The sequence below is a fragment of the Pipistrellus kuhlii genome, unplaced genomic scaffold (assembly GCF_014108245.1).
Source record: "Pipistrellus kuhlii isolate mPipKuh1 unplaced genomic scaffold, mPipKuh1.p scaffold_m20_p_6, whole genome shotgun sequence".
Taxonomy (NCBI): domain Eukaryota; kingdom Metazoa; phylum Chordata; class Mammalia; order Chiroptera; family Vespertilionidae; genus Pipistrellus; species Pipistrellus kuhlii.
In genome coordinates this window covers 47,224,031-47,247,192 of record NW_023425562.1, presented here as the reverse complement: position 1 = coordinate 47,247,192, position 23,162 = coordinate 47,224,031, and the positions used below count along the sequence as shown (strand labels likewise).

Below are 23,162 nucleotides of genomic sequence, written 5' to 3'. Positions count from 1 at the left end.
TGCAAGAGGCAGGCAATCAGATTCTCTCTCATCATTGATGTTTCTCTCTCCCTCTCCCTCTCTGAAATCAATAAAAAAATATTTTAAAAAAATGTTACCCAGGCTTTTCTAAAGGCAAAGAAAACCTGTTTGCATATAAATGGCCTAACAAAGCCCACTGCTCAGTCTATAACCATGAACAGGATGCTACCCAGGTCACCCAAAGGGGCAAAGTAACAAGCTATGGGTTGCTGGGCTAGAAATTTATGGGGTCGGAAGATTCTAACTTTGAGAGGATTTGTAATGTTAAGTGGGAAAAATACCAACTCAAACTACCATTTTTTTTCTTAATAACCATTTATATTGTTATTTAATTTTTGGTGTGGATAATATATTTATATGGTTCAAAACTAAAAAAGTTTAAAAAGAAAATTCAATTTTTAAAAGTCTCACTACCCATCTCTCTCTCTCTCTCTCTCTCTCTCTCTCTCTCTCTCTCTCTCTTTCTCTCTCAGCCATCAGCGAGTTGCTTGTGGTGGATCTCTTGCCTCCAGGTTGAGGGCTGCTGAGTGATCAGGGTGGTTGTTGAAGGTTGGGTACCACATCTATTGACTCTTTCATGAGAGATTTCTCTTTATCATGTGATTCTGATAGCATTAGACCCACAGTAAAATTTCTTTTAAAATTGGAATTAATTCTCTCAACCTGCCATTGGAACCCATACCCTGAGACTTTAAAGTCTGATCTCCTTTTCTCAGCCACTTCTCCCTGACACATAATACTCTGCCCCTACATTTGTTTCTCACCACCTGAGGACCCCTTAGTTCCTTTAGAAACCCTGCAGGCTTAGATTCTGATGTCATCTATAAACTGTAAAATAGATAACCCAAATTAAAAGATATCTTAAAAGATTATATTTTCCAAAGATTTTACTAAATCATTTATTTTTTTAAACAAAAATATACATTAAATCTCAGATTTACAGAATGTAGAAATAATTTATCCAAAGCAATTTTAAAATCGTTAATATTGCACCCCGCAACATAAGTCTTTGACACATTTGTATTCTCAACCTTTCCCACAATTCACAAAATGGGAGAGAAATCTGAAATAGAATTAACACAAGCTAACTTTTCTTTACAAACGCACACACAAAAAACAACTTACAATTGTTTTAAATTTACAAGATAAAGAGAAGTTGTAAACTTTCAGAAATTTGCTTTCATAAAGAGCCATACATTCTTTTTATCATACCTAGAAAATGAACTATGTATTATACATGCTGAGATTTCCTTCTAGCAATTCAATGGGACAGATACTGTGAATGTTCACAGCCTAAAAGAACAGAATTATTGAAAAACACTTCTGCATCTTCACTGAAATATGGAAACTGTGAAAAACAGAATGAGAAAAGCTTCTGGAAAAATAACTTTTGCCTCTCAGTCTTAGAAATGTAGCTACTAACAACAGCCCTTTTCTCTCAAGGTCTAACAAGTGTAAAAGAATGAGGTCTCTGTTAAATACTTTACATATAGTAAAGTCTCTTATAAAATACTTTACATACAGGTAGGCACAAAGTTTGCTTTTCAAAAGAAAGCTTTGCAAAATATTTTGCAATTTATCACTGATATCCTCAGTTTTTTAAAAACTTTTTTTTAAAAGCCCATACATATTTAAATCCTTTTTTTTTTTTTTAAAGAAAGTAGGGAACAAACTCACCCAGAACTACATGAAGTGGCTAAAGTAATATGGAATAGTAAGAGTAAAGGTATGCAATGTGCTATTTTAACCTCGCAGTAAACTAAAACCTTGTACTTATGAAATCTGAAGTAATTTTTTTGATTGAATTATTAAACCAATTTGAGAACATGAAACCATTAACCCCATTGACAACCTTGAAAAACATTGGACCACTAGGCTCCAGGTGATGAACATTTATGAACCTTTTGTCACTACCATCATAAATGAAAGATCTTGGTTAAAAGGAAAATTCTCATTGAAGATCCCAGACTGAAATATTGAATTCAAATTTCATGATGCAATATCACTTGAATTGAAATACCAGACGTTTTCTAATTCTGTTCTAGATTGAGACTGGCTTACAAATTTCCCTTTGAATCCTAATAAACATAAACAGTTAAACAATAGGACTTTTTTTTTTTTTTTTTTAAAAGGGTATTCTTGGCTTTGCTATTGCTTAATAGTCCAACCCAAGTATGATAGTTTGTCAACAGGATTATGTCTTCAAAATCCTTGTGACAAGTTCAGTTTTTTTAAAACTAGTCCTGAGAGTTTCATACAAAAAAAAAAGACATTTCCTTTGGGGGACTATTGTGCTCCGGCAGTGTGAGGCCGGGGCCTCAGCTCTCCACCGTCCGCCTGTACTCCGCGGTCCCATCGGCGATGATTGCGTCCAGGGGCGAGCGCTTCTTGCGGATGCTGCGCCCAGTGGAGATGAGGTCCGCGTAGCCACGCTGGTGCGAGAAGGCGTAGGCCGAGCGCCGGGAGGACATGCCGCGGCGGAACGGCCTCCGCTTCCACTGCTCTTCTGCTTTCAATCGTTTGCGATGCTTCTGAATCTACAGAGGGAGAGAGAGGGTCAAGGCTAAAAGGAATGGGCTGACGGGATGGAGATGACCAACAGGACGGGGACAGGATCCAATGTCCATGGAGGACCTATACCAGGCTTTCCCACCACCCTCATTTATAGATGAGAAAATGGGGAGGGAGGAGGGAGAGAGATTGTGTGTGTGTGTGTGTGTGTGTGTGTGTGTGTGAAAGAAGAGAGAGAGAGAGAGAGAGAGAGAGAAGAGAAGAGAAGAGAAGAGAAGAGAAGAGAAGAGAAGAGAAGAGAGAGAGGAAGAGAAGAGAAGAGAAGAGAAGAGAAAGAGAGAAGCGGAAAGAGAGAGGAGAGAAAGAGAGGAGAGAAACAGAGAGAGGAGAGAGAGGAGAGAAAGAGAGGAGAGAAACAGAGAGAGGAGAGAGAGAGAGAGAGAGAGGAGAGAGAGAGGGAGAGAGAGAGAGAGAGAGAGAGAGAGAGAGAGAGAGAGAGAGAGAGAGAGAGAAAGTATTATGTGAGGTTTAGATGTTGGAGCTAGAAGATGGGGAACCTAAGCTCCTAAGCTCCTGCTCTATCCAATTCCTAAATCAGACTGCTTCGAGTTCAGGAGAAAATCCTTTCCCTCCTTGCTACTATGTACATTGTCAGTGGAAAAGGGAGATCCAGTGGTTACTGCAGGTGGCCTACCTAGCACCTACTCTCTGATGGAAACTGAACTTATTCAGGTACCCTGTGCTCCACACAGCCGCACTCCTCCTGGGACCCGGATGCCAGGCCCAGGGCTGGGACTGGTTGATTTCCCCTGTTCAGTACTAGGCCAGGAATGCGCATGTGACCCAATTCTGGCCAATGAGCCTGGAGGGAAGTGGGCCTGGCCCCTACGGGAAAAGTCTCCAGGCTCCTAAAGGGAAAATAATAGGAGTAATTCCCTGGATATAGACTTGTCAGGATGCAGCGATGCTGGAACTGTGGTGGACCCACCCTTTCACTTTAAGATGAAAACAGCAGAAGGGAGAGATTAAAAGAACCCCAGTACTTTTTGACAGCATTAAATTGCTCATCAACAGAGCCCAAAGCCTGCTAATTATTATGTGAGTTGTTCAGCCACATTATTGTTCAGCTACAAGGTGACATTTTTTTTTTTAAACGAAGGAAGAAACCCAAACCTATCTGCATGGCAGAATGTTAGCAGTGTGATTGTTAAATTGAGAAGATAGATTATATGAGGGTTCTATACCTTTCTCCCTTTTAGATTTGATAATTTTTTTTTTTTTAACAAAAAGTGAGCAAACAGCTGAAACTGGTTTGGCTCAGTGGGCAGAGTGTCGGCCTGCGGACTGAAGGGTCTCAGGTTTGATTCCGGTCAAGGGCATGTACATTAGTTGTGGGCTCATTCCCGGTGGGGGGTGTGCAGGAGGCAGCTGATCGATGTTTCTCTCTCATCGATGTTTCTAATTCTCTATCCCTCTTCCTTCCTCTCTGTAAAAAAAAAAAAAATCAATAATATGTATATATATATATATATATATATATATATATATTTTATTTTATTTTTTTTAAAGTGAGCAAACAAAAATGCTTACCCCAAGGACTTATTTGCAAGATGGAGCTAGAGAAAGAGAAGTAGTCATAAAAAAAAATGTTCACACCAAACTTCTCAAAAGCTTAGACATATACAGGAAAGCTGTTTTTAAGCTTTTTTTCTTTTAATCCTCACCCAGTAATATTTTCCCATAGATTTTTTTTTTTTTTTTTTAGAGAGAGTGGAAGAGAGGGAGGATAGGGAGAGAGAGAAATATGGATGCGAGAGACATACATCTATTGGTTGCCTCCTGCTCATGTCCCTACTGGGGCCTGAGATCTAACCTGCAACCAATGTATGTGCCCATGACCTAGAATCGAACCCAAAACCCTTCTGTCTGTAGGCTGATTCTCTAAACACTCAGCAAAACCAGCCAGAGAAGGAAATGCTCTTTTGATTTTTGTGAGGGGCACTCAGAGCTAGGACAAAGCGTGTTTTTTTGGTACCTTATCACTTTCTGATGGCCAAATGGTCATGGACAGGAAGCGGATGGCAACGACGGGCAGTAAGCTCACTGCAACAGTCAAAATGATGGTCAACCAGATGTATGGCTGCCTCAGAGCATTTGAAGCGGTGCCTGTAAGAAATGTGGAGAAAGAGTCACAGGGGTCCTTCCACCCTAAGGACACAGTTCCTGTCCCATTGTCCATAACTGGATTCTCTGGTGAAGTTTTACAAGAAGCAGGCTACCCTTTCAAAACATCCCATCACTGCTAACGGCATCAACATTTTAAAATCAGATTACCTTCTGAATTTTGCTTTGCTTAAAGTCTCTGGAACAAGACAGATGTGCATAAGTGAACAAATAAGGGGGGGAAAGTGCATTCGTTGATTAAAAATACAGAATTAGGCAATCTGAATTTTTTCAGGAACTTAAAACAGCACTTTCCTATTCATAGTTTTGGTTTGAAACTCCAAATACTAATACTGCCATTTGTGTGCTAGGCTTTGTATGAGGTGTCTGACACAGAGCATGCCATGCAATCAGTTCTGAGAGATGAGTATTCCCTCTTTGCCATGGAAGGGAATTGAGTCATGAAGAAGAAACTTGCCCAAGATTAGAGAAATAGCTATGGCAACTCCAGAAATAAGTCCATTGGACTGATGAGAGACAGGCAATTCCCACTGCAATTCGGCTTCCAGTTTGATGTCAGAGGAAGTAACCATTCGTTTCTATAATACAACCGGATCATCACAGATACTACTCAATTTTAAAATTATTGTAGAGCCACATTTTTCACACAACATTGTACTTACACTGTAAGCTTCTAAAAATAATGGTCTTTTTTTAGATTTTATTTATTTATTTATTTATTTATTTATTTATTTAAATATATTTTATTGATCCCCTACAGAGAGGAAGAGAGAGGGATAGAGAGCTAGAAACATTGATGAGAGAGAATCATCGACCAGCTGCCTCCTGCGCACCCCCCACCGGGGACGCGCCCGCAACCAAGGCACATGCCCCTGACCGGAATCGAACCCAGGACCTCCCAGTCCACAGGCCAACGCTCCATCCACTGAGCCAAACCGGTTTCGGCTTAGGTTTTATTTTTTATTGCATGTATTTGGGGTGACATTGGTTAATAAATTATATAGGTTTCAGGTATAGTTTTTAAAATGTGGTTTCTAAACCCAGATAAATGTATCTGGGTTTAAAAACCAATCCCTGTGGCTGTGGTGGGCAAACTGTGGCTTGCGAGCCACATGTGGCTCTTTGGTTCCTTGACTGTGGCTCTTCCACAAAATACCACGACCTGGGCGAGTCTATTTTGAAGAAGTGGCATTAGAAGAAGTTTAAGTTTAAAAAATTTAGCTCTCAAAAGAAATTTCAATCGTTGTACTGTTGATATTTGGCTCTGCTGACTAATGAGTTTGCCAACCGCTGCCCTATGGGAATAGTCTAAGTCACTAGATACTAAAATTTTAAAACCAAGTCACTAAAGAAAAATGTAATCTTAAAAAATGATCTCAATCCCAAGAAGAAAAGGGTTACCATAGCAACATCTTTTCAAGCCAAAACTGGTTGTAAAAAAAGAAACAATTAATCTTTTACAGGAAACTGAGTTTATGGGGATTTTTTGCCATTGTAAATCCAAAATACTCTATTCAAAATAAGAAGTTCATAATTTCCAATTCATGATAGTTATTTATAATATTTAGATTTATAAACTCAAATTCATTTCAGCATTTGTCAATTTGTCCTATATTTTACACAGTTGTAAACTATTGTGTTTTTTTGTAACTGTATTTATTGCTTTGAATACATATCTTCAATGTAGTCTACTTTAAACTTTTTTATAGCTCTAGCTGGACTGGCTTAGTGGATGGAGTGTCGGCTTGTGGACTGAAAGGTCCCAGGTTCGATTCTGGTCAAGGGCACATGCCCAGGTTATGGGCTCTATCCCCAGTGGGGGGCATGCAGGAGGCAGCTGATCAATGATTCTCTCTCATCATTGATGTTTCTAGCACTCTCTCCTTCTCCATTCCTCTCTGAAATAAATAAAAATATATTTAAAATTAAAAAAAAATTTTTTCAGCAAGAAAAGGAGAAGGAGAGATAGAAACATCAATGATGAGAGAGAATCACCAATTGCCTACCTTCTGTACACTTCATACTGGGGACCAAGACCAAAACCTGGGCATGTGCCCTGACTGGGAATTTACTGTGACTTCCTGGTTCATAGGTTGAAACTCAACCACTGAGCCACACCAGCCAGGCAATGTAGCCCACTTTTGAGTTCTGGAATTCTATGATATGGAATTCATACTTGGATTAGATAATTTTATATTCTTAGGCCTTTGGGTTATTTCCATTTTCAAAACATAATTAGAAATGTTGTGATACAATGTTTGTACAGATTACCTTTCCAAAATTTAATGTATTTTACCTTAGAGTATGTTCTCCAAGTGGAAATACTTCTCAAAGTGTACAAATAATTGAATAGTTCATTCCCCCACCCCCACCCCCCCAGATAGTATTTTGGAATAAACTGTATTATTGTGCTACCAGCAATACATGTATTCTGTTCCCCAATAACCTACCAATATTGGGTTTTATGGGGGCAGGCTTTTATCTAACTTAACAGATACACAATTATATCTTAAGTTTATTTTAATTTGCTTTCCTCACATTACATTACCACTCTTCCAAACTACCACCATTCAATTTATTCTCAGGACAAGTTTTCCCTAGCAATGATTTATAATTTGAAAATTTTCTATACATTTATTTTTGGAATTTAGAAAGAAAATACCAACCTGTAAATTTAAAAGCAGCTGGAAAGAGAACATGTATTCCAGCACTATGTAAGTCAAACATGATGCCAAAGTAAAGTGCAATGCTTCCAAAAATTGAAAAAGCATTCACAAAAGTCCAGTAGGAAGTATCCAAGCCAATCTGTTGGGAAACCAGAGAAAAACAAAGCATTCACTTTGGGGAGGTAGCAAGAAATAAAGGATCTAAGGACTCTGAAAAACAGAATTCAGTAACGTAGACATGATTTGGCTGGAATACTGACCAATCAAACTATCCTTGGCTCAAGCAAGAAGTAGGAAATGTGTTTGGTTATCAGGAGTGAAAAGAGCAGTCACATTGTGTAAAATGGCAGAGGCTCCGTTGGAGGGAGAGGGGGAGCCAGCTGGACATGCACACTGGTCTGTATGGAAATGCAGGCACCAACAGATACTGAAAACAGGTGACTAAAACCACGTACCTGGAAATTGACTGTTATCACGAGAGCAGAGGCGATTGTGACAGCAAAAGATTGGTAATCCGAAGGCGCCTCTCCATCCTGTCCCACTGTTTGTAGATAAGCTCCCAGAGGTATGAAGAAGAGGATCATTGATGTTAAAACCCCATGCAGTAAGCTTACGAAGAATCTCTTATAGTTGAATAATAAATCTCTTTGTCCCACTACATATAATCCAGGGAATCGGAGACTCAGTTTGTCACTCACATCCTTCAGGGGAAAACACAAGAAGAGTTGTGTAGCGTCCATCAAGAATCAAAGAGCTCAGAGAAAACTTACATGCTTACATGTCACAGGTATGTATGTATGTATGTATGCATGTATGTATGTATTTGAATTAAAGAGAGGGAGGGAGAGAGAAAGAAACATCGATTTGTTTCACTAATTTATGCATTCATTGGTTGCTTCTTGTATGTGCCCTATGACTGGAGATCACCCATAACCTTGGCATATGGGGATAACACTCTAACCAACCTAGGTTTTATGAAGGCAAAATTAAACAAGATAAGTTATGAATAGTTTCACTGTACTGATATCAACATCAATACATTCATCTAAGGAAGTATATTAATTTGCTATTTATGGAAAGAAAATAGATAAGTAATCTCAAAAAATGTAGGGAGGCTATTTTTTCCTTAGAGAATATATTGTTTCTAAATCTTGGAAAAGTATTTCTCACACAAGTTGATGAGCTCATTCAAAATTATTTTTAGTCATCAAAGCACTTTAAGAATTACTACTAAATAAAATGTAGAATGTAATAATCTGAGAATTAAACACATAGACTTAGAAAGTATTAAAATTATTTATTTTAAAATGAATAGGTTATTATAGAGACATTCCATACTGTCAAGTGTCTCATCAAGAAAGTCTTAGTGTCCAAAGGAAAATTATCAACTCTGCTCAGTGATTCAACCCAGGCACAGAACTTGCCTTTTCTTACCATTCAACAAGAAGCACAGCAGTTACTCTCGCTCGTTGCTGGACACCAGAATTATAACAGGGTTTACTCAGAACCAAGTGAAAACCAAATGAGTGCATCAAACTATTTGCTTTGATTCTCTCTCATCATTGATGTTTCTATCTATCTCTATCTCTCTCTCCCTTCCTCTCTGAAATCAATAAAAATATATTAAAAAAAAATTTGCGTTGACCTTGTTTAAGAGGCGTACAGAGTGTCCCTGTCAGCACAAGGCTCCTACCTGGTCGAGCAGCCCCATGAGGAGCACTGGCAGGCTGGAGTACAGCACATTGTAGAGGGTGATGAACCAGTCTTCATACGCAGTCTGGGGGGAGATTACAGAGTGTGTCACCAACCGGGAAACACTGGCAGCCTAGTCAACATGCATCCATCTGCTCTGTCAAAGCAAGGATGTCCCCAGGTTGAGGGGGACTTCTGCCCTACCTCTACACCTGCAGACGGCATGAGTCTGTTTCTGTGAAATGGGCAGAATAAAAAAACCATTCCATAGAAACTAACTTCTCTCTAAATGGGTGGGGGATGTACCCAAACACATTTTGGGAAAGGAATCTATTTTAATAAAGTTAGAAACCGAGTCAGTGTTTGAATCCTTTTTATGTCCCTTAATAAATGAGAATACATAAAACTCACTCAACAGCTCATAAATACCATCCAAATCTTCTTTACTTTTATCTTGCAAGTACAGTATTGCCATTCAAACACTTTCTAAAACAGAATTTGGTTGAATATAAGAACCATGTTTCTGAAAGGGATAAGTAAGGCTGTGCACACACCCATCCTCAGGGTGGGACAGAGGAAACGGGCTTACTCAGCACCAGCAGTTGTAAATACAGTCCTGCATGGAAACAGGAAAAAGGCCCCAGCCCTGCTCAAGGTCGCTCCTGGCCCGGGTTCCTGAGGCTGTTCTGATAACCATTTGTCTGTGGCATAGCATCAAAGAGGTTTGGACAATCAGAGACACTGGCTTAGGTTCATTTTTCACTAATGATATTTAACTGCTTATCACCATTTTGACATATTACATATGCCCCCCATTCCTATTACAGCAAAAACTAAAAGTCCAAACAAACGAAGACATACCGTGTTTCCCTGAAAATAAGACATCCTCAGAAAATAAGACCTAGCGCATGGAAAGATAAGACATCCCCTGAAAATAAGACCTAGCACAACTTTGAGAGAAAAAATTAATATAAGACACTGTCTTATTTTCGGGGAAACAGGGTAATAGATCTATGGTCATCTAAAATTTGCATAATGCCTTTAGCCTCGGTCACGATGTAGTTTTATATTTGCAAAGTTAAACAATATGTTATCACTGTTTTTTAATGTCAAGGTAACTTAGAAAAACATTTAGGGTGAAGGCATAGACCTCGTCCCCTGTATTAATCACTTCCCACATAAAGGACCTGTCCTGCACCCTGACTGACAGTAAAAAAAAAAAGCCAACAGACCAGGAACAAACTCTACCCCTTTAAAGGCAAAGTAAAACATTGTTAAAGCACCAGAAACATGTTAGAAAAGTAATCCATATCTTAATCTGTGCCTTAGCTATTAAGAGACAGAATACCAAAAACTGCCAATCAAGTAAATAAATATTACCTGTGCAGAGTATCCATTGAAGAAGGAGTACCAGAAATGAACCAAAGTAAATGCAAAGTTTTTATAAAAGAAGTATCGTAGGAACTTGCACATCCTGATGTAAGACCACCGGCCATGCACCAACAGCAGTCTCTGCAGGTATCTGAACTGAGCAAAGGAATAGTCACTGGACATGACAGCTTGCATGCCTTCTTGTCCACTTATTCCAACACCGATGTGGGCAGCTATGGGGGAGAGGGAGAAGATACTGTTAGTCGTAAGCCTATTTGAAGGCAAAACATTGAGGTGATAATGTTTCCATGGCAAAACAAAAAAAAAAGACATTCATGAAATAATAAATATGAAAATTCTTGCTCTCTAGCCTCCACTCCAGCTTCTGAACTAATTCCAAAGTCAGAGGTAGTAGTTGCCAAATAGTGCACATGGTTGTGTCTTCATGAACATTTGTGAACATCTCAAGTGAATGCGGAATTCCAGCCTGATTATCTGCTCAGTCAGATTATCCTTCTCATCCAAAGAGTGAGCCCTAATGTGTCTCTGTCCCAGCCACAGCTGAGTCAGCCATGGGCCAACACATAATCTGAGGTGGATACTATGAATTAACTTTCTCAACCTTCATTCCATCCTGTCCTAATTGAAGATGAGAATGCTAATAAAAACCCTACATTGCCCAGACTCCCTACCGCTAGGTTCTTTGTGAATTAAGTTCCACTGTTTCGACCCCCTTGATACTTGGGAGTACCAATTCGAAGCCCAGCATCACTTCCTATTTTGGCATTTCTACAACAGAGTTCATGTCCATTCTCCGGTTGTCAGATGCTGACTGAAAGAGGTTTGGACAATCAGAGACACTGGCTTAGTTTTACCGAAAGCTGCAGAGGCTTCTTACTTGAAAAGCTTTGCAGAGGACACTCACAGTAGAATCTCCTCTAGTGAGGAATATTAGATTTTAGATGCACAGCCTAAAATCAGCTTTTTTTCAGTCCACCCAGAGCTGTTTTGAGTACCCCAGTCTCTGTATTAATCACTTTCTGTTTAAAGAACCTCAAGGTATCAGTTTTCTGTCCTGTGCCTTGACCAACAGAAAACCCAAGCTGGGCCAGTCAGTCTCTGGGCATTTGGAATTAGGATTTGGATGTGTTTCTGTTTAAAACTTTAACGTGTAAATTCTTATGGTGTGGGATGGATATATTTCTGAGGGGTTCTGAAGGCAGAGAAATGTCATTTAGAGAGAGGGAGAGACAGACAGACATTGGGTTCCTGGTGAAGGCTCAGGTCCTGGCTCCAACATCTTCTGAGGCCTGGCCTTCTTGGGCAGCATGAGACATCTTTGTATCTTTTAAAATAAATTTCTTTTATCTTAAGCTAGTGTTAGTTATTCCCCAACACAAGTAATCAATACCTTAAGACACTTTTTTTTTTTTTTTTTTTTAAGGTAGTGGAGAAGGTTTCCGGAATAGATTAAAAAAAAAAAAAGAGTCACCATTTTATCCATCGTTCCAATATTCATTAAATTGCGTATTCAATGTAGAGAATTACACATTTTTTTTCTAGGTTTCAGAAGTCATGAGAGGGAAGACAGACAGTGAGATCATTCAAGAGAACATGTGTTTGGAGAACACAGCCTATTACTCAGACCCTGAGAAGTGATTGCCAACCCAGCAGGGTTTCCAACTAAAAGAAGCTTACAAACCCTCCCTCATTTGCAGAACACAAGGTCCGGCAAATTCAAAATGGAGTCATTTGTGCAAACCAAGGTTTTTGACAATACTATGCAATTCTAAAAAAATAGAATAAGTTGCATCTCATTCAATATTTATGACCTCTTTCAACGCACACAAATAGTTCACTTGACTGATCATGATTACCAGCTACTCTTTCCTATCCAACCATGGCTTCCTTTCCTAAACAAGCCACAGAGGCAAATGCTGAGCTTATGCTGGAGCTGAGGAACGCCTGCCAAATTTTCTGCTGAGCAGACCAAGGACAGTGTATGGAATGATTCCCAGGGTGATTCAAGACAACTGAACAGATGCACTTCATAAGGACACACTGGCTTTCTCCCTAAAATCTAAATATAGATTTTTCTGAAGTTCCAAATATGGTTTTAAATGCCTCTTCAAAAGACTTCATAATTCCTTAACAAACAGATCATTTCCTCAAGCTTGTTCATTCTCAGGGTCTTAGAAAAACCACCCACCAGTCAGGAGACATCTTTAGGCACTAGAGGGAGAAGGCAGCTTATGAGTCCTAGGATTCTTGCTAGGGGAAGGAACATGGTGGGTTGCAATTTCCTCTACTTCTACTGCACTGTACTGCTAAACATGAAACTGTTAGCCAATGGTCAGATTTTTTTCTGACACTTAAATTTCACTCTACTTTTTTTTTATAAACAACAAATATTCCCCTCACCACTGTACAGTGTTCTCGAAGCAGCTAAAAGAAATTAGTGTTTTTTGTTGTTGCAAAGTACAAAAAGGCACTGAAAATACACTAAAGCTACTGATTTCCAAGGAGACCTCAGAGTTTCCTTGATTTCTGTCACAAATGGATGCTCCATGGGTTATATATAAAAGCACCTGCCATAATAACTTAATAAAATTGTTAAGACAATTTAAGAAAAACAAGTCTCTAAGATCTATGTTGACTTCTGTGATCCTTTTGCTCTCAGTTGGTGAACTCAGAGGAAAAAAACATTTTCAAGTCTAAATCTTAAACCAGAGGGTAAATCTGCAAGGCAACCCTCCCTTCCTCCCCCAAACACCTAGGAGTCTGCAGTATAACCGAATACAGGTCGTGTTTGAGTTCCTTGCTCCTTTTGGCACAGCTAGTTGAGTTAATGATATATGATGGGAGAGAAAAAGCTAGCTACAGAGGAAATAGATATAATTCAGAGCAAGAAATGCCATTTGCATGGTAGCACAAGCACATGCAAAACACAGTACAGAGGAATTAAACTGTAGTGGCGACAGATACACATAATAAAAAAGCAAGAAGACGTACATCATACAGCTGACTCCTGTTGAAGAAGATAAAGTTGGAATACTCTTAGTATATGTCAAGGAGAAGAGACTCTAAGAAAAGAAAGACAGATGCATGAGTCACAACATAGGCTGATTATAAAATCTAGTTATACATAATGCATTAAGATACCCAGCACAGCCAAAACCGGTTTGGCTCAGTGGATAGAGCGTCAGCTTGGGGACTAAAGGGTCCCAGGTTTGATTTCGGTCAAGGGCATGTACCTTGGTTGTGAGCACATCCCCAGTAGGGAGTGTGCAGGAGGCAGCTGTTCGATATTTCTCTCATTAATGTTTCTAACTCTCTATCCCAGTGAGGGGTGTGCAGGAGGCAGCTGATAGATATTTCTCTCTTATCGATGTTTCTAACTCTCTATCTCTCTCCCTCTCTGTAATAAAATCAATAAAATATATATTTTTAAAAAGATACCCAGCACAATAGGATGTGCATATACACATGTAGTCATATAATCTTTCATCCTAATAACATCACAAAGCTGGAAGTGACATCGGAGATAATTTTCTTGTTTTCAGATGAGCATGTTGGCAGTAGGATGAGACGTATTCAAGTCTCCCTACTTTGGATATTTTCATTACAAGATCACCCTTAAGTAATATAGGGAGGGGAAAAACCAGGATTCAGACATGTTGCTGAGGTTTGGTCCCACATCTTTTAATACCCACACAACTGTGTTTCTCTGTATGAAGGACCCTCAGCAGCCTTTCAGGGAGGTTAAGAAATAGGTGAGACTATTTCCGAGCTTTGCTTCAATGCCAAATGTACTACTCTGAGCTCACTGCAGGTCTCCCAATGGGTGAAGTTCTAACAGATTTGTCAAAGACAAGAAAAAAGCTCCAGAAAATGATGCTTAGGGGAGGGAGAATAACCTCAAAACAAATACCAGAAAGAGTTCAACAATTATACCAAGCTTAACAAAACGGATTACTTAGCAGGACTTTTAATAAGCCCCAAAGAAACATGGGAGAAGCCGAAGGAGAGGGGAAAAAAAAAAATCCAAACACATAAAAGAAAGAAACAAGGATAAATTCAACCATATGGAACTCGTCTTCTACTTGGCATTCTGTGGGGAGCACTGTCATGCCTGCTCTCTCCTACCGGATGGGCTGTGGATGGGCTGAAAACTACCCGAGGACAGGGCCACAGGTGTAGCCATCCCAGTAGGGTACCTTTATTAAATATCTGATTTAGGAAAGCCCAGGTAATAAGATTGGAAAAACAAAACAAAACAAAAAAAAACTACCCTCAAAACTGTTCCTGCCATCAATGTAGTAATTCGGGTTGCATTGGCTGTGTGTGTAAGACTCACTTTTGATCATGTTTACATCATTGGCTCCGTCTCCAATCGCCAGCGTGATGGCTTTCTTGTACCTCTTCACCAGGTCCACCACCATGGCCTTCTGCTTGGGGGTGACCCGGCAGCAGATGACCGCACTGCACTCGCAGGCCAGGTCAACAAAGTTCTTCTGCCGCTGCTCCTTTTTGGCTTCCAGCCTCCGTTTGCTTTGCGTCCGCATTCGTCTTTCTTCTTCTGTCCGTGGGAACTTCAGCTTCAGAATCTTACTTGTCTTGGTCTTTTTCTCTAGAAGAATTTCATTCTGTGACATCACAGAGGGAAAGAATTACTACCATTTTAGTTTTTATAGCAAGAGTCCCATTTCCTGCCCTGGCCAGGTAGCTCAGTTATTTGGCATTATCCCATGCATCAAAAGGTTGCCGGTTTGATTCCGGTCAGGGTACAGGCCTGGGTTGCAGGCTTGATTCCTGCGAAGGGGTGTATAGGAAGTAGCCAATTGAGGTTCTCTCTCTCACTCTCTCTAAAACTCAATAAACTATTCTTATATATAAAAAAAAGTCCCGTTTTCCAAGATTTTGATGATGGGAAAGGATAATTTTTGGATTACAGCATTGATTACATTGTTCTACTTACATAAAATTTACTTAAAAATTAGGAAATAGAAAAATGTACAAAGAAGAAAATTTAAAATAACCAAACCATTAATTGATAAATCAGGTATAACCACTATTACCAGTTTGGTGTAATTCCTTTCATGTACCATAGAACATTAAGTTTCAAACTTGGGAAATTACATTTTCATTTATTGGCTAAAAGATTTTTGGGTTGGTAGTTAATATGGCAAACCATCTAAAATTGGTCCATAACGAACTGCTTTAGTTTGAGCCAAAGGCACAGACACCCTAATGATATACGTACCAACCAAGAGCCAGTGATTATTAAGGCACGGTTCCCGCCCGGTGGAAAAAAAGGTTCCTGCACCTGGGGTACAAATTTTGCATACACTCCACCTTTATTCCTCTGGTTTTCTATTCTTGTGTTAAGAAGAGCACTGGGGAAAAGAATTTGAAGTGTTTAAAGAACAAGGTTATAATTGACTGTGAGATAATTTTGTTATACTAGTATAATCTTTTTATAACATTTTGGTAAAAAGTAACATAAAATTAATCATTAACTATTTCTAAGGATACAGTTCAATAGTGTTAAGTATATTCACATTGTTGTATAACCCATATCCAGAACTTTTTCATCTCTCAAAACTGAAACTCTATTAAATAACTCCCCAATCCTTCTTCCCCTAAACCCTGGCTTCTCATCACTCTACTTTCAGTTTCTATAAATTTGACCACTCTAGATAACTCATATAAATGAAATCATACAGTATTTCTCTTTTTGTGACTGGCTTATTTTACCTAGCATAATGTCCTCAAGGTTCATCTATGTTGTAGCATTTGTCAGGATTTCCTTTCTTTTTTAAGGGTGAACAACATTTTGTGTATCCATTCATACATCGATGGACATTTGGCTTGCTTCTACTCTTGGCAATTGTAAATAGTGCTGCTATAAACATGGGTGTGCAAATATTCTCTTTGAGTCCCTGCTTTTAGTTCTTTGGGATAATACCCAGAGGTGGGATTGCTGGATCATATGGTAACTTCATTTTTAATTTTTTCGAGGAACCACTCTACATTTCATAGTGACTGCACCATTTTACATTCCTATCAGCAGTGAACAAAGAGTCCCAATTGCTCCATCTCCTTGCCCACATTCAATATATATAATAGTTATCCTAATGGTGTGAAGTAATATCTTATTGTACTTTTAATTTTTATTTCCCTCATAATTAGTGATATTGATCATCATTCTATATACTTGTTGTACATTTTTATGTCCTCTTTGGAGAAATGTTGATTCAAGTCCTTTGCCCATTTAAAAAAAAATATATCATATATTTTATCGATTTTTTGCAGAGAGGAAGAGAGAGGGATAGACAGTTAGAAACATCGATAAGCTGTCTCCTGCACACCCCCTCCGGGGATGTGCCCGCAACCACAGTACATGCCCTTGACCGGAATCGAACCCAGGACCTTTCAGTCCGCAGGCCGACGCTCTATCCACTGAGCCAAACTGGTTTCGGCCCTTTGTCCATTTTTAAATGAGTGATATATAACTTAACCAAGTCTTAATTCTTCCACTATGGAGGCACCATGTTCTTGGGACTTCATCATTTGCCAAAAACAGCACAAGATAGAATTGAAAATATATTCACACACACACACACACACACACACACACACACACACACACAAAACAAACAAACAAACAAACAAACAAAAAACCCCCAAAACAAAAAAACCACCAACCCCCCCCCCCCTTACACACACACACAACAAAACAAAACAGAAGGAAGGCAATCTTAATCTGAACTATAATACCGGGGTGAACCCTACTGTATTATAAATGGGGACTGTTTGGCAGAAAGAAACTTATTTCCACATAAAGTCTGGTTTAGAGAAATGCTCAGTGCTTTCAATCAACACATTATTTAGAAGACCACATTAACACATTCATGTGATAACAAAATGAGCACAAGCTTTGGAGTGGAAGAGACTGTAATTATCTTATCCAGTCTCTTCATGTCAGAGATGATATAATTTGCCTGGAGCAAATGGGAAAACTGGAATGAAGACTCAGGTCCCCTAACTCTCAGCCCAAGGCTTTCCTCATTACACACACTGAGCCATTATTCTACACCTTTAAGAACAGCTTTTTCAACCTTGACACGATTGCAGTCTCAGGCCAGATCATTCTTTGTTGAATGTGGCTATCCATTGAATTATATGATGTTTCGAGCACCCCTTTGTGACAACCTGACTCCAGACATTGCCAGATGTTCCATGGAAGGCAAACTTGTCTCCCCATGAGAATCACTGCTCTAAAGGATTGGTTATATATCCATTTTCCACATTAATTTAATTTTTATTTTCAAGTTGAAATAAGGAGTGATCCCTAAAAGGCTAGAAGAGAAAAATATGAAGTTACTCATTCAAACTATTCTATAGGATGGCCCATCTAGAAAGATGATTCATTTCTTAAAGGTAAACTGAGCCAAAAACATGATCATAAAATCTGCTACTTGCATTCACTTTTTCTTCTCATTTAGCTCAGAGCCCAACTTTCAACACTTTCAAGAAAGAGAACAGAAATATATTAAGTCTCCTCTCTACAAGAAATAAATAAAACCATATGGTAATTAGTCAGATTACTTGAAATCAAGAAACTATTTAAGTCAACATATTAGTATTTACTTGTCCATTGCTATTTTTCAAATCCTAAAAGCACAAAGAGGCATGATTTATATACCTTTATTCAAACAGAATTGGTCTACTTAGATTATAAAGCTACTGGTTTTGCTTGTCTAATTTAGCACTGTGCCTAATACACTGAAAGAACTCAGAAAGTCTACCATCATCATTAAAAGGAAGACTAATAACAACCATCAACTTCCTCATTATATTAATAGACTAGGTTATATGTTAACAGCTCAGTTAATTGGCCTTGAGGCATCGTAAGGAAAAGTCTTGAGAAATAAAAGGAACTAACTCTCAAGCCAGCGGCAAACACATCCTGGTAACTATGTACAGCACGTGTAGCTTCATAACAAGTCAGGGCTTTGTCCTTATACATTTCCAGGTCCGTGCACTCTTTAGGGCCAATGAGGTATTTCACCTTTGAACTATCAGGCCTGCCCAACTAGACAAGACTACAGATGTAACCAACCCCAACATATCCCTTCAGGCAGGAATACTTTTTCCCTTGAAAAAGTAAAATTCCTAGAAAAGACAGTACATGAATGTAATTCACATTAATGTGTATCAGCAGACAAGTCCCAAGAACTTCTAAGGAAAGGGGACCGATGGCCCCAAGTTTCCCTACAACATAAGGCCTATGGTACAACCATGGGAACTCAGCGCTGCCTGTTGTTCTCTTGCTTCGTGTAAACAGAGGAAACTGTCCGAAGGGACAGTCTAGCTCTCAGCTCTCCATATCTGTGTCTCCTACACCTAGTCTTGTGTTAATAAAAAAACGAGGCATTATTCTCATTCTGAAGGCTTTATATCTGAAGGCTTTATACTTACTTTATATCTTCCCCATAGCAGATAGTAGTTTCTTCAGTAAGAAGTTCACAGGCAAATCCTATATTTTCAGCAGTCTCTACAGCAGAAAAAAATGAAGTCAGATGTCATTCCTACTGATGAACTTAATAATCAACCTTACCTAGGAATAATGATATTTTTCATTTAATAAAATAGGCAGATTCAATCAACTATGCTGCTTTTTCATAACAATGTATAGAAATCACATTTTTAAAAAATCTCTCTTTCTGTAATACAGTAAGTATAACTCAAAGTCTGGTTTGAAACTTTTTCAATAATAAAATGTGCTATAGCATTAAATACATTAACTGATTATTTCATAAATCAGTGTTCACTGCAATCCTAAACACATTCAGTTCATGTGGTTTAATCATTCTGTTATGGGGGGTGAGGAGATAACCAGTTCCATCAACCTTCATTCACACGAGGCTCCTATTGAAGACCTTTTCCCCCTTTTGCATTACCATCCATTGGTATTTTTTTTTAAGGTTGGGACTGTGCTTCCCTGAGCCTAGTAGCATGTGGGACCCACTGCTGATGTAAATCAAAGCAAGAGAAATTAGCTGGTTTCTCATGGAATGCTGTGGATTAAAGTATCAGTCCCAACCAACTCTGTTCACTTCTAAATTTAAAAATTAAAATCTTCCCTTGTGTATAAAATGTTAATTATAACTTATTTTCAAGCAATAAAACAGGCAAGAAAATAATAGTTGTTCACTGTTTGTTGTTCTAACCCATGCCAACAAATGGCAGTGCTGGGACGGACAGAAGGGACACGAAGGACAGCTCCTCAGGAGAGCAAGCCATGTCTGGCTAGCGAGAGTAAGACTGACCACAACCAGCAAGACTCAACCAGGGCTCAAGTACAAGGAATAAACGAGGGAGCATGGGGAAGGACACAGGGTGGGCTGGAATAACAGAGAAAGGTTTCTTAAGGAAAGCATCGATGTCCCAAAGACAGGCCAGTGTCTGTACAGGATGGAAAGTCTGAGAAGGTCATCCTGGGCATGGAAACAGGAAATCTGACTATCTGTGAGTTAACAGACATGCTTCCCTACACAATGAGTTACCCTTTTTGTCTCCAGTAAGCACCCAGATCTTAATATCCGCTTTTGCAAGTTTTGAAATGGTTTCTGGGACTCCATCCTGAAGCTTGTCTTCAATAGCTGTAGCTCCCAATAACTGTAATAAATATTAAAAACAACAACAACAATGGATTAGCAATAAGCAATATGTTCTGCAATAACAATTTGCCAACCTACTTAGAGAAGAAGGGCTAATTATGTACCCCAGTTGGTTCTCTACTGGGGTGAATGGCTGGCATTAGCAGGGAGGGTAGACCAAAATAACCAAAATAGTTTTTCCTAAAGTAATTGACCAAGTAAAAAATGCAAGAACAAAATACACTTTCATTATGTATATGTTACTTGGGTCCTCAAACTTTTTAAAGTGGGGGCCAGATCACAGTCCCTCAGAGAGCTGGAGGGCCGGACTATATGAACTACTAATTCCTACTGTAACACCTCGGCTGTGCTCACTGCCCAAAAAACCTGGCGGGCCGGATCAGGCTCCTCTGCGGGCCGCATGTGGCCCGCGGGCCGTAGTTTGAAGACGCCTGCAACAGACATAAGCCAATTCTTGCTAAAGGTCATTACTGTTTGCTGAACATTTTCCATTAATCTAAACTGTACAGGCAATTTTTTAAAATATATTTTATTGATTTTCCACAGAGAGGAAGGGAGAGAGATAGAGAGCTAGAAACATTGATGAGGGAGAAACATCGACCAGCTGCCTCCTACACACCCCACATCGGGGATGTGCCTGCAACCAACGTACATGCCCCTGACCAGAATCGAACCTGGGACCTTTCAGTCCACAGACCGACGCTCTACCACTGAGCCAAACCGGTTTCAGCTGTACAGGCAATGTTTAACTCTGAAAATTTAATTTACAAATGTTTTTTTTTTCTTGTTTCAAGAGTTTGCAAAATGGAAATAATTTCAGTAATTCTCACTATGTACTAAGTATAGTCTGGCTTGTTACTGTGTAAAAACCGTAATTTTAATAAGTGATATAATAATCAGAATAGAAACTGCTTTTAATGTTTTCTGTTTCTCATAATGGCAACTTGTATTTTGGTTGCTGAGTAAAAAAAAACACAAAAAAAACCCCCAAACAACAACAACAACAACAACAAAAAAACCTCAAATGCTGAAGTTAGAATTATCTTTCAAGAATGAGATCAAAACTTGATTAAAATTTCCAATTTTGTTTAGAATATCACAGGGGAAAATTTTTTAAGGTTAAAACTCACAATTAAGTCTTTTTCAATCTCCTCATACACTTTATCCAGAGCTTCATCCCGGTTGGTTGAGGCCACACTAGCAGCCATAAACTTTTTATTCCATTCTTCATAATCCTTTTCTTCAATTTCTTTGTAGCAAAGGCACAGGGTTCTAAGAGTCTCATTTGCAAACACCTGTTTTATTTAGAAGACAACCATCCATGCAAAGACTAGTTAACTTTGTGTAATTCAAGATCAAGTTTGAAATCTTACAATAAGAGAGTTTAAAAAGAGACCATGGGAAAAAAAAAAAAAAAAGATGGATTCGGACAAATACACTTTATAGAGGAGATTAAACACTTTGTTTTTCCAAGTATCTTTAAGACCTTAAATTAGTTATTTATTTCTAGTTCCCAAATTAAAGGGAAATGTAAACCTTTCTTCTAAATCAAGTCACTAGAGTTAAAAAAAACACCTTTTCTCTTCATGACTAAGAAAATAACAGCCAAAGAAAGATGCTTTGTGGGTGTTAATGATGTTGTAAACACAGAACTGACAACTTTATAATCTGTTTCCACAAACTGTGTTACAGGCCCAATGAACTATGAGCTTTCAAGTGTTATTCCCTCAAACCAATTATGAAATACGTGAGCCACTGTTAAAGCTGTCATGAAACATTTTAATGAAAAAGAGTGTCTGAAAATGTAACCATAGAGAACAGATTTAAGCTATTTTAAATGGTTCATACAGTATATGAGCCAGTAAAAATGTTTATTTCACACTAACATGGGTCTAGCCAAGATGACAGAGCTGGTTCAACCAACTAAGTATTTGCTTTCTAAGGTTCTCTGGAAGGTTCTGCATTTGTTTGGTCAAATTTATATCCTCATGAGAAATAATTACCCACTGTAACTGCTTTAACAACATAGCTAATCTTTTTTTCCTTATTTTTATTGATTTCAGAGAGGAAGGGAGATGAAGAGAGAGATAGAAACATCAATGATGAGAGAGAATCATTGACTGGTTGCCTCCTTCATGCTCCCCATTGGGAACGGAGCCCACAACCCAGGCATGTGTCCTGACCAGGAATTGAACCATGACCTCCTGGTTCATAGATCAACACTTAACCACTGAGCCACACCAGCCAAGCAGCAGCATATCTAATCTTAAAATATGACTCCAATTAGTAAACAACATATTCATCAGGCTTCTCTCTGAAGGACCTCTGGGTAGCTTTCAAACTAGACCAGACCCTTAACGGGAAGAAACTACCCTTTATTAAGCACTTACTAAGTGCTGGGAACTGTGTAAGATACTTTTCCTTGCAACAACCCTCCATGGTAGTAGAAATTATCCTCTGCCTCTTTCACTCGACAATGAATGATTCATCTGAGACATCAACCTCCTTCTTTCCCCAAGGACACAAAACAAGAGAAAGAACTGACACACCAGGTCTGACAGAAATCCTCCACACTTCATTGCCATCCTTCTATAGAATCAAAACAACATGAGGATTGGTAGGCAATTCCACAAGAGAAATTTCCAGAAGCATTCTGAACGATAGCATTGTCACTGGACTAAGTACGTAGTCCTCTTAGATAACAAGTTTGAAGGAATGAGAACCAAACCAATTTCCTAACCAAGGTATCAGAACTCAGTTATCCAACACATGGCTTTGTCATGCCTTGTCATACATGAATGCTTTCTTTCCTTCGGTATATACTAGGACAGTGGTTGGCAAACTCATTAGTCAACAGAGTGGCAAACCGTGGCTCGTGAGCCGCAGTTTGCTGACCACTGTACTAGGAGGCTAGTGGAGTTCTTAGGATCCACATGGATATTAAGACTCTAGCTCAGTGTGGTTGTGTAGCTTGTTCAAGGCCACCGAAAGAGAGACCAGTCATTACTGTGGGCCAATCCTGCCGTTCCTG

The 23,162-nt window shown here is 39.0% G+C and overlaps 1 protein-coding gene across 4 annotated transcripts in view; it reads right to left on the bottom strand.

Annotated features, from left to right (window-relative positions):
- Positions 1 to 1,675: 1,675 nt before the first annotated feature.
- ATP8B1 (ATPase phospholipid transporting 8B1) overlaps positions 1,676 to 23,162 on the bottom strand; it is a 109,071-nt gene continuing 87,584 nt past the window's right edge. For all 4 annotated transcript variants that reach the window (XM_036419461.2, XM_036419463.2, XM_036419462.2 and 1 more), the window contains 11 exons: positions 21,262 to 21,426; positions 20,018 to 20,129; positions 18,930 to 19,005; positions 15,709 to 15,841; positions 14,803 to 15,091; positions 10,455 to 10,678; positions 9,076 to 9,159; positions 7,838 to 8,083; positions 7,383 to 7,521; positions 4,568 to 4,698; positions 1,676 to 2,558 (listed from right to left, as the gene is read on the bottom strand). In XM_036419461.2, coding sequence (XP_036275354.1) covers positions 2,340 to 2,558; positions 4,568 to 4,698; positions 7,383 to 7,521; positions 7,838 to 8,083; positions 9,076 to 9,159; positions 10,455 to 10,678; positions 14,803 to 15,091; positions 15,709 to 15,841; positions 18,930 to 19,005; positions 20,018 to 20,129; positions 21,262 to 21,426 — 1,818 coding nt within the window. In that variant the 3' untranslated portion in view covers positions 1,676 to 2,339. The remainder of the gene's footprint in view (positions 2,559 to 4,567; positions 4,699 to 7,382; positions 7,522 to 7,837; positions 8,084 to 9,075; positions 9,160 to 10,454; positions 10,679 to 14,802; positions 15,092 to 15,708; positions 15,842 to 18,929; positions 19,006 to 20,017; positions 20,130 to 21,261; positions 21,427 to 23,162) is intronic.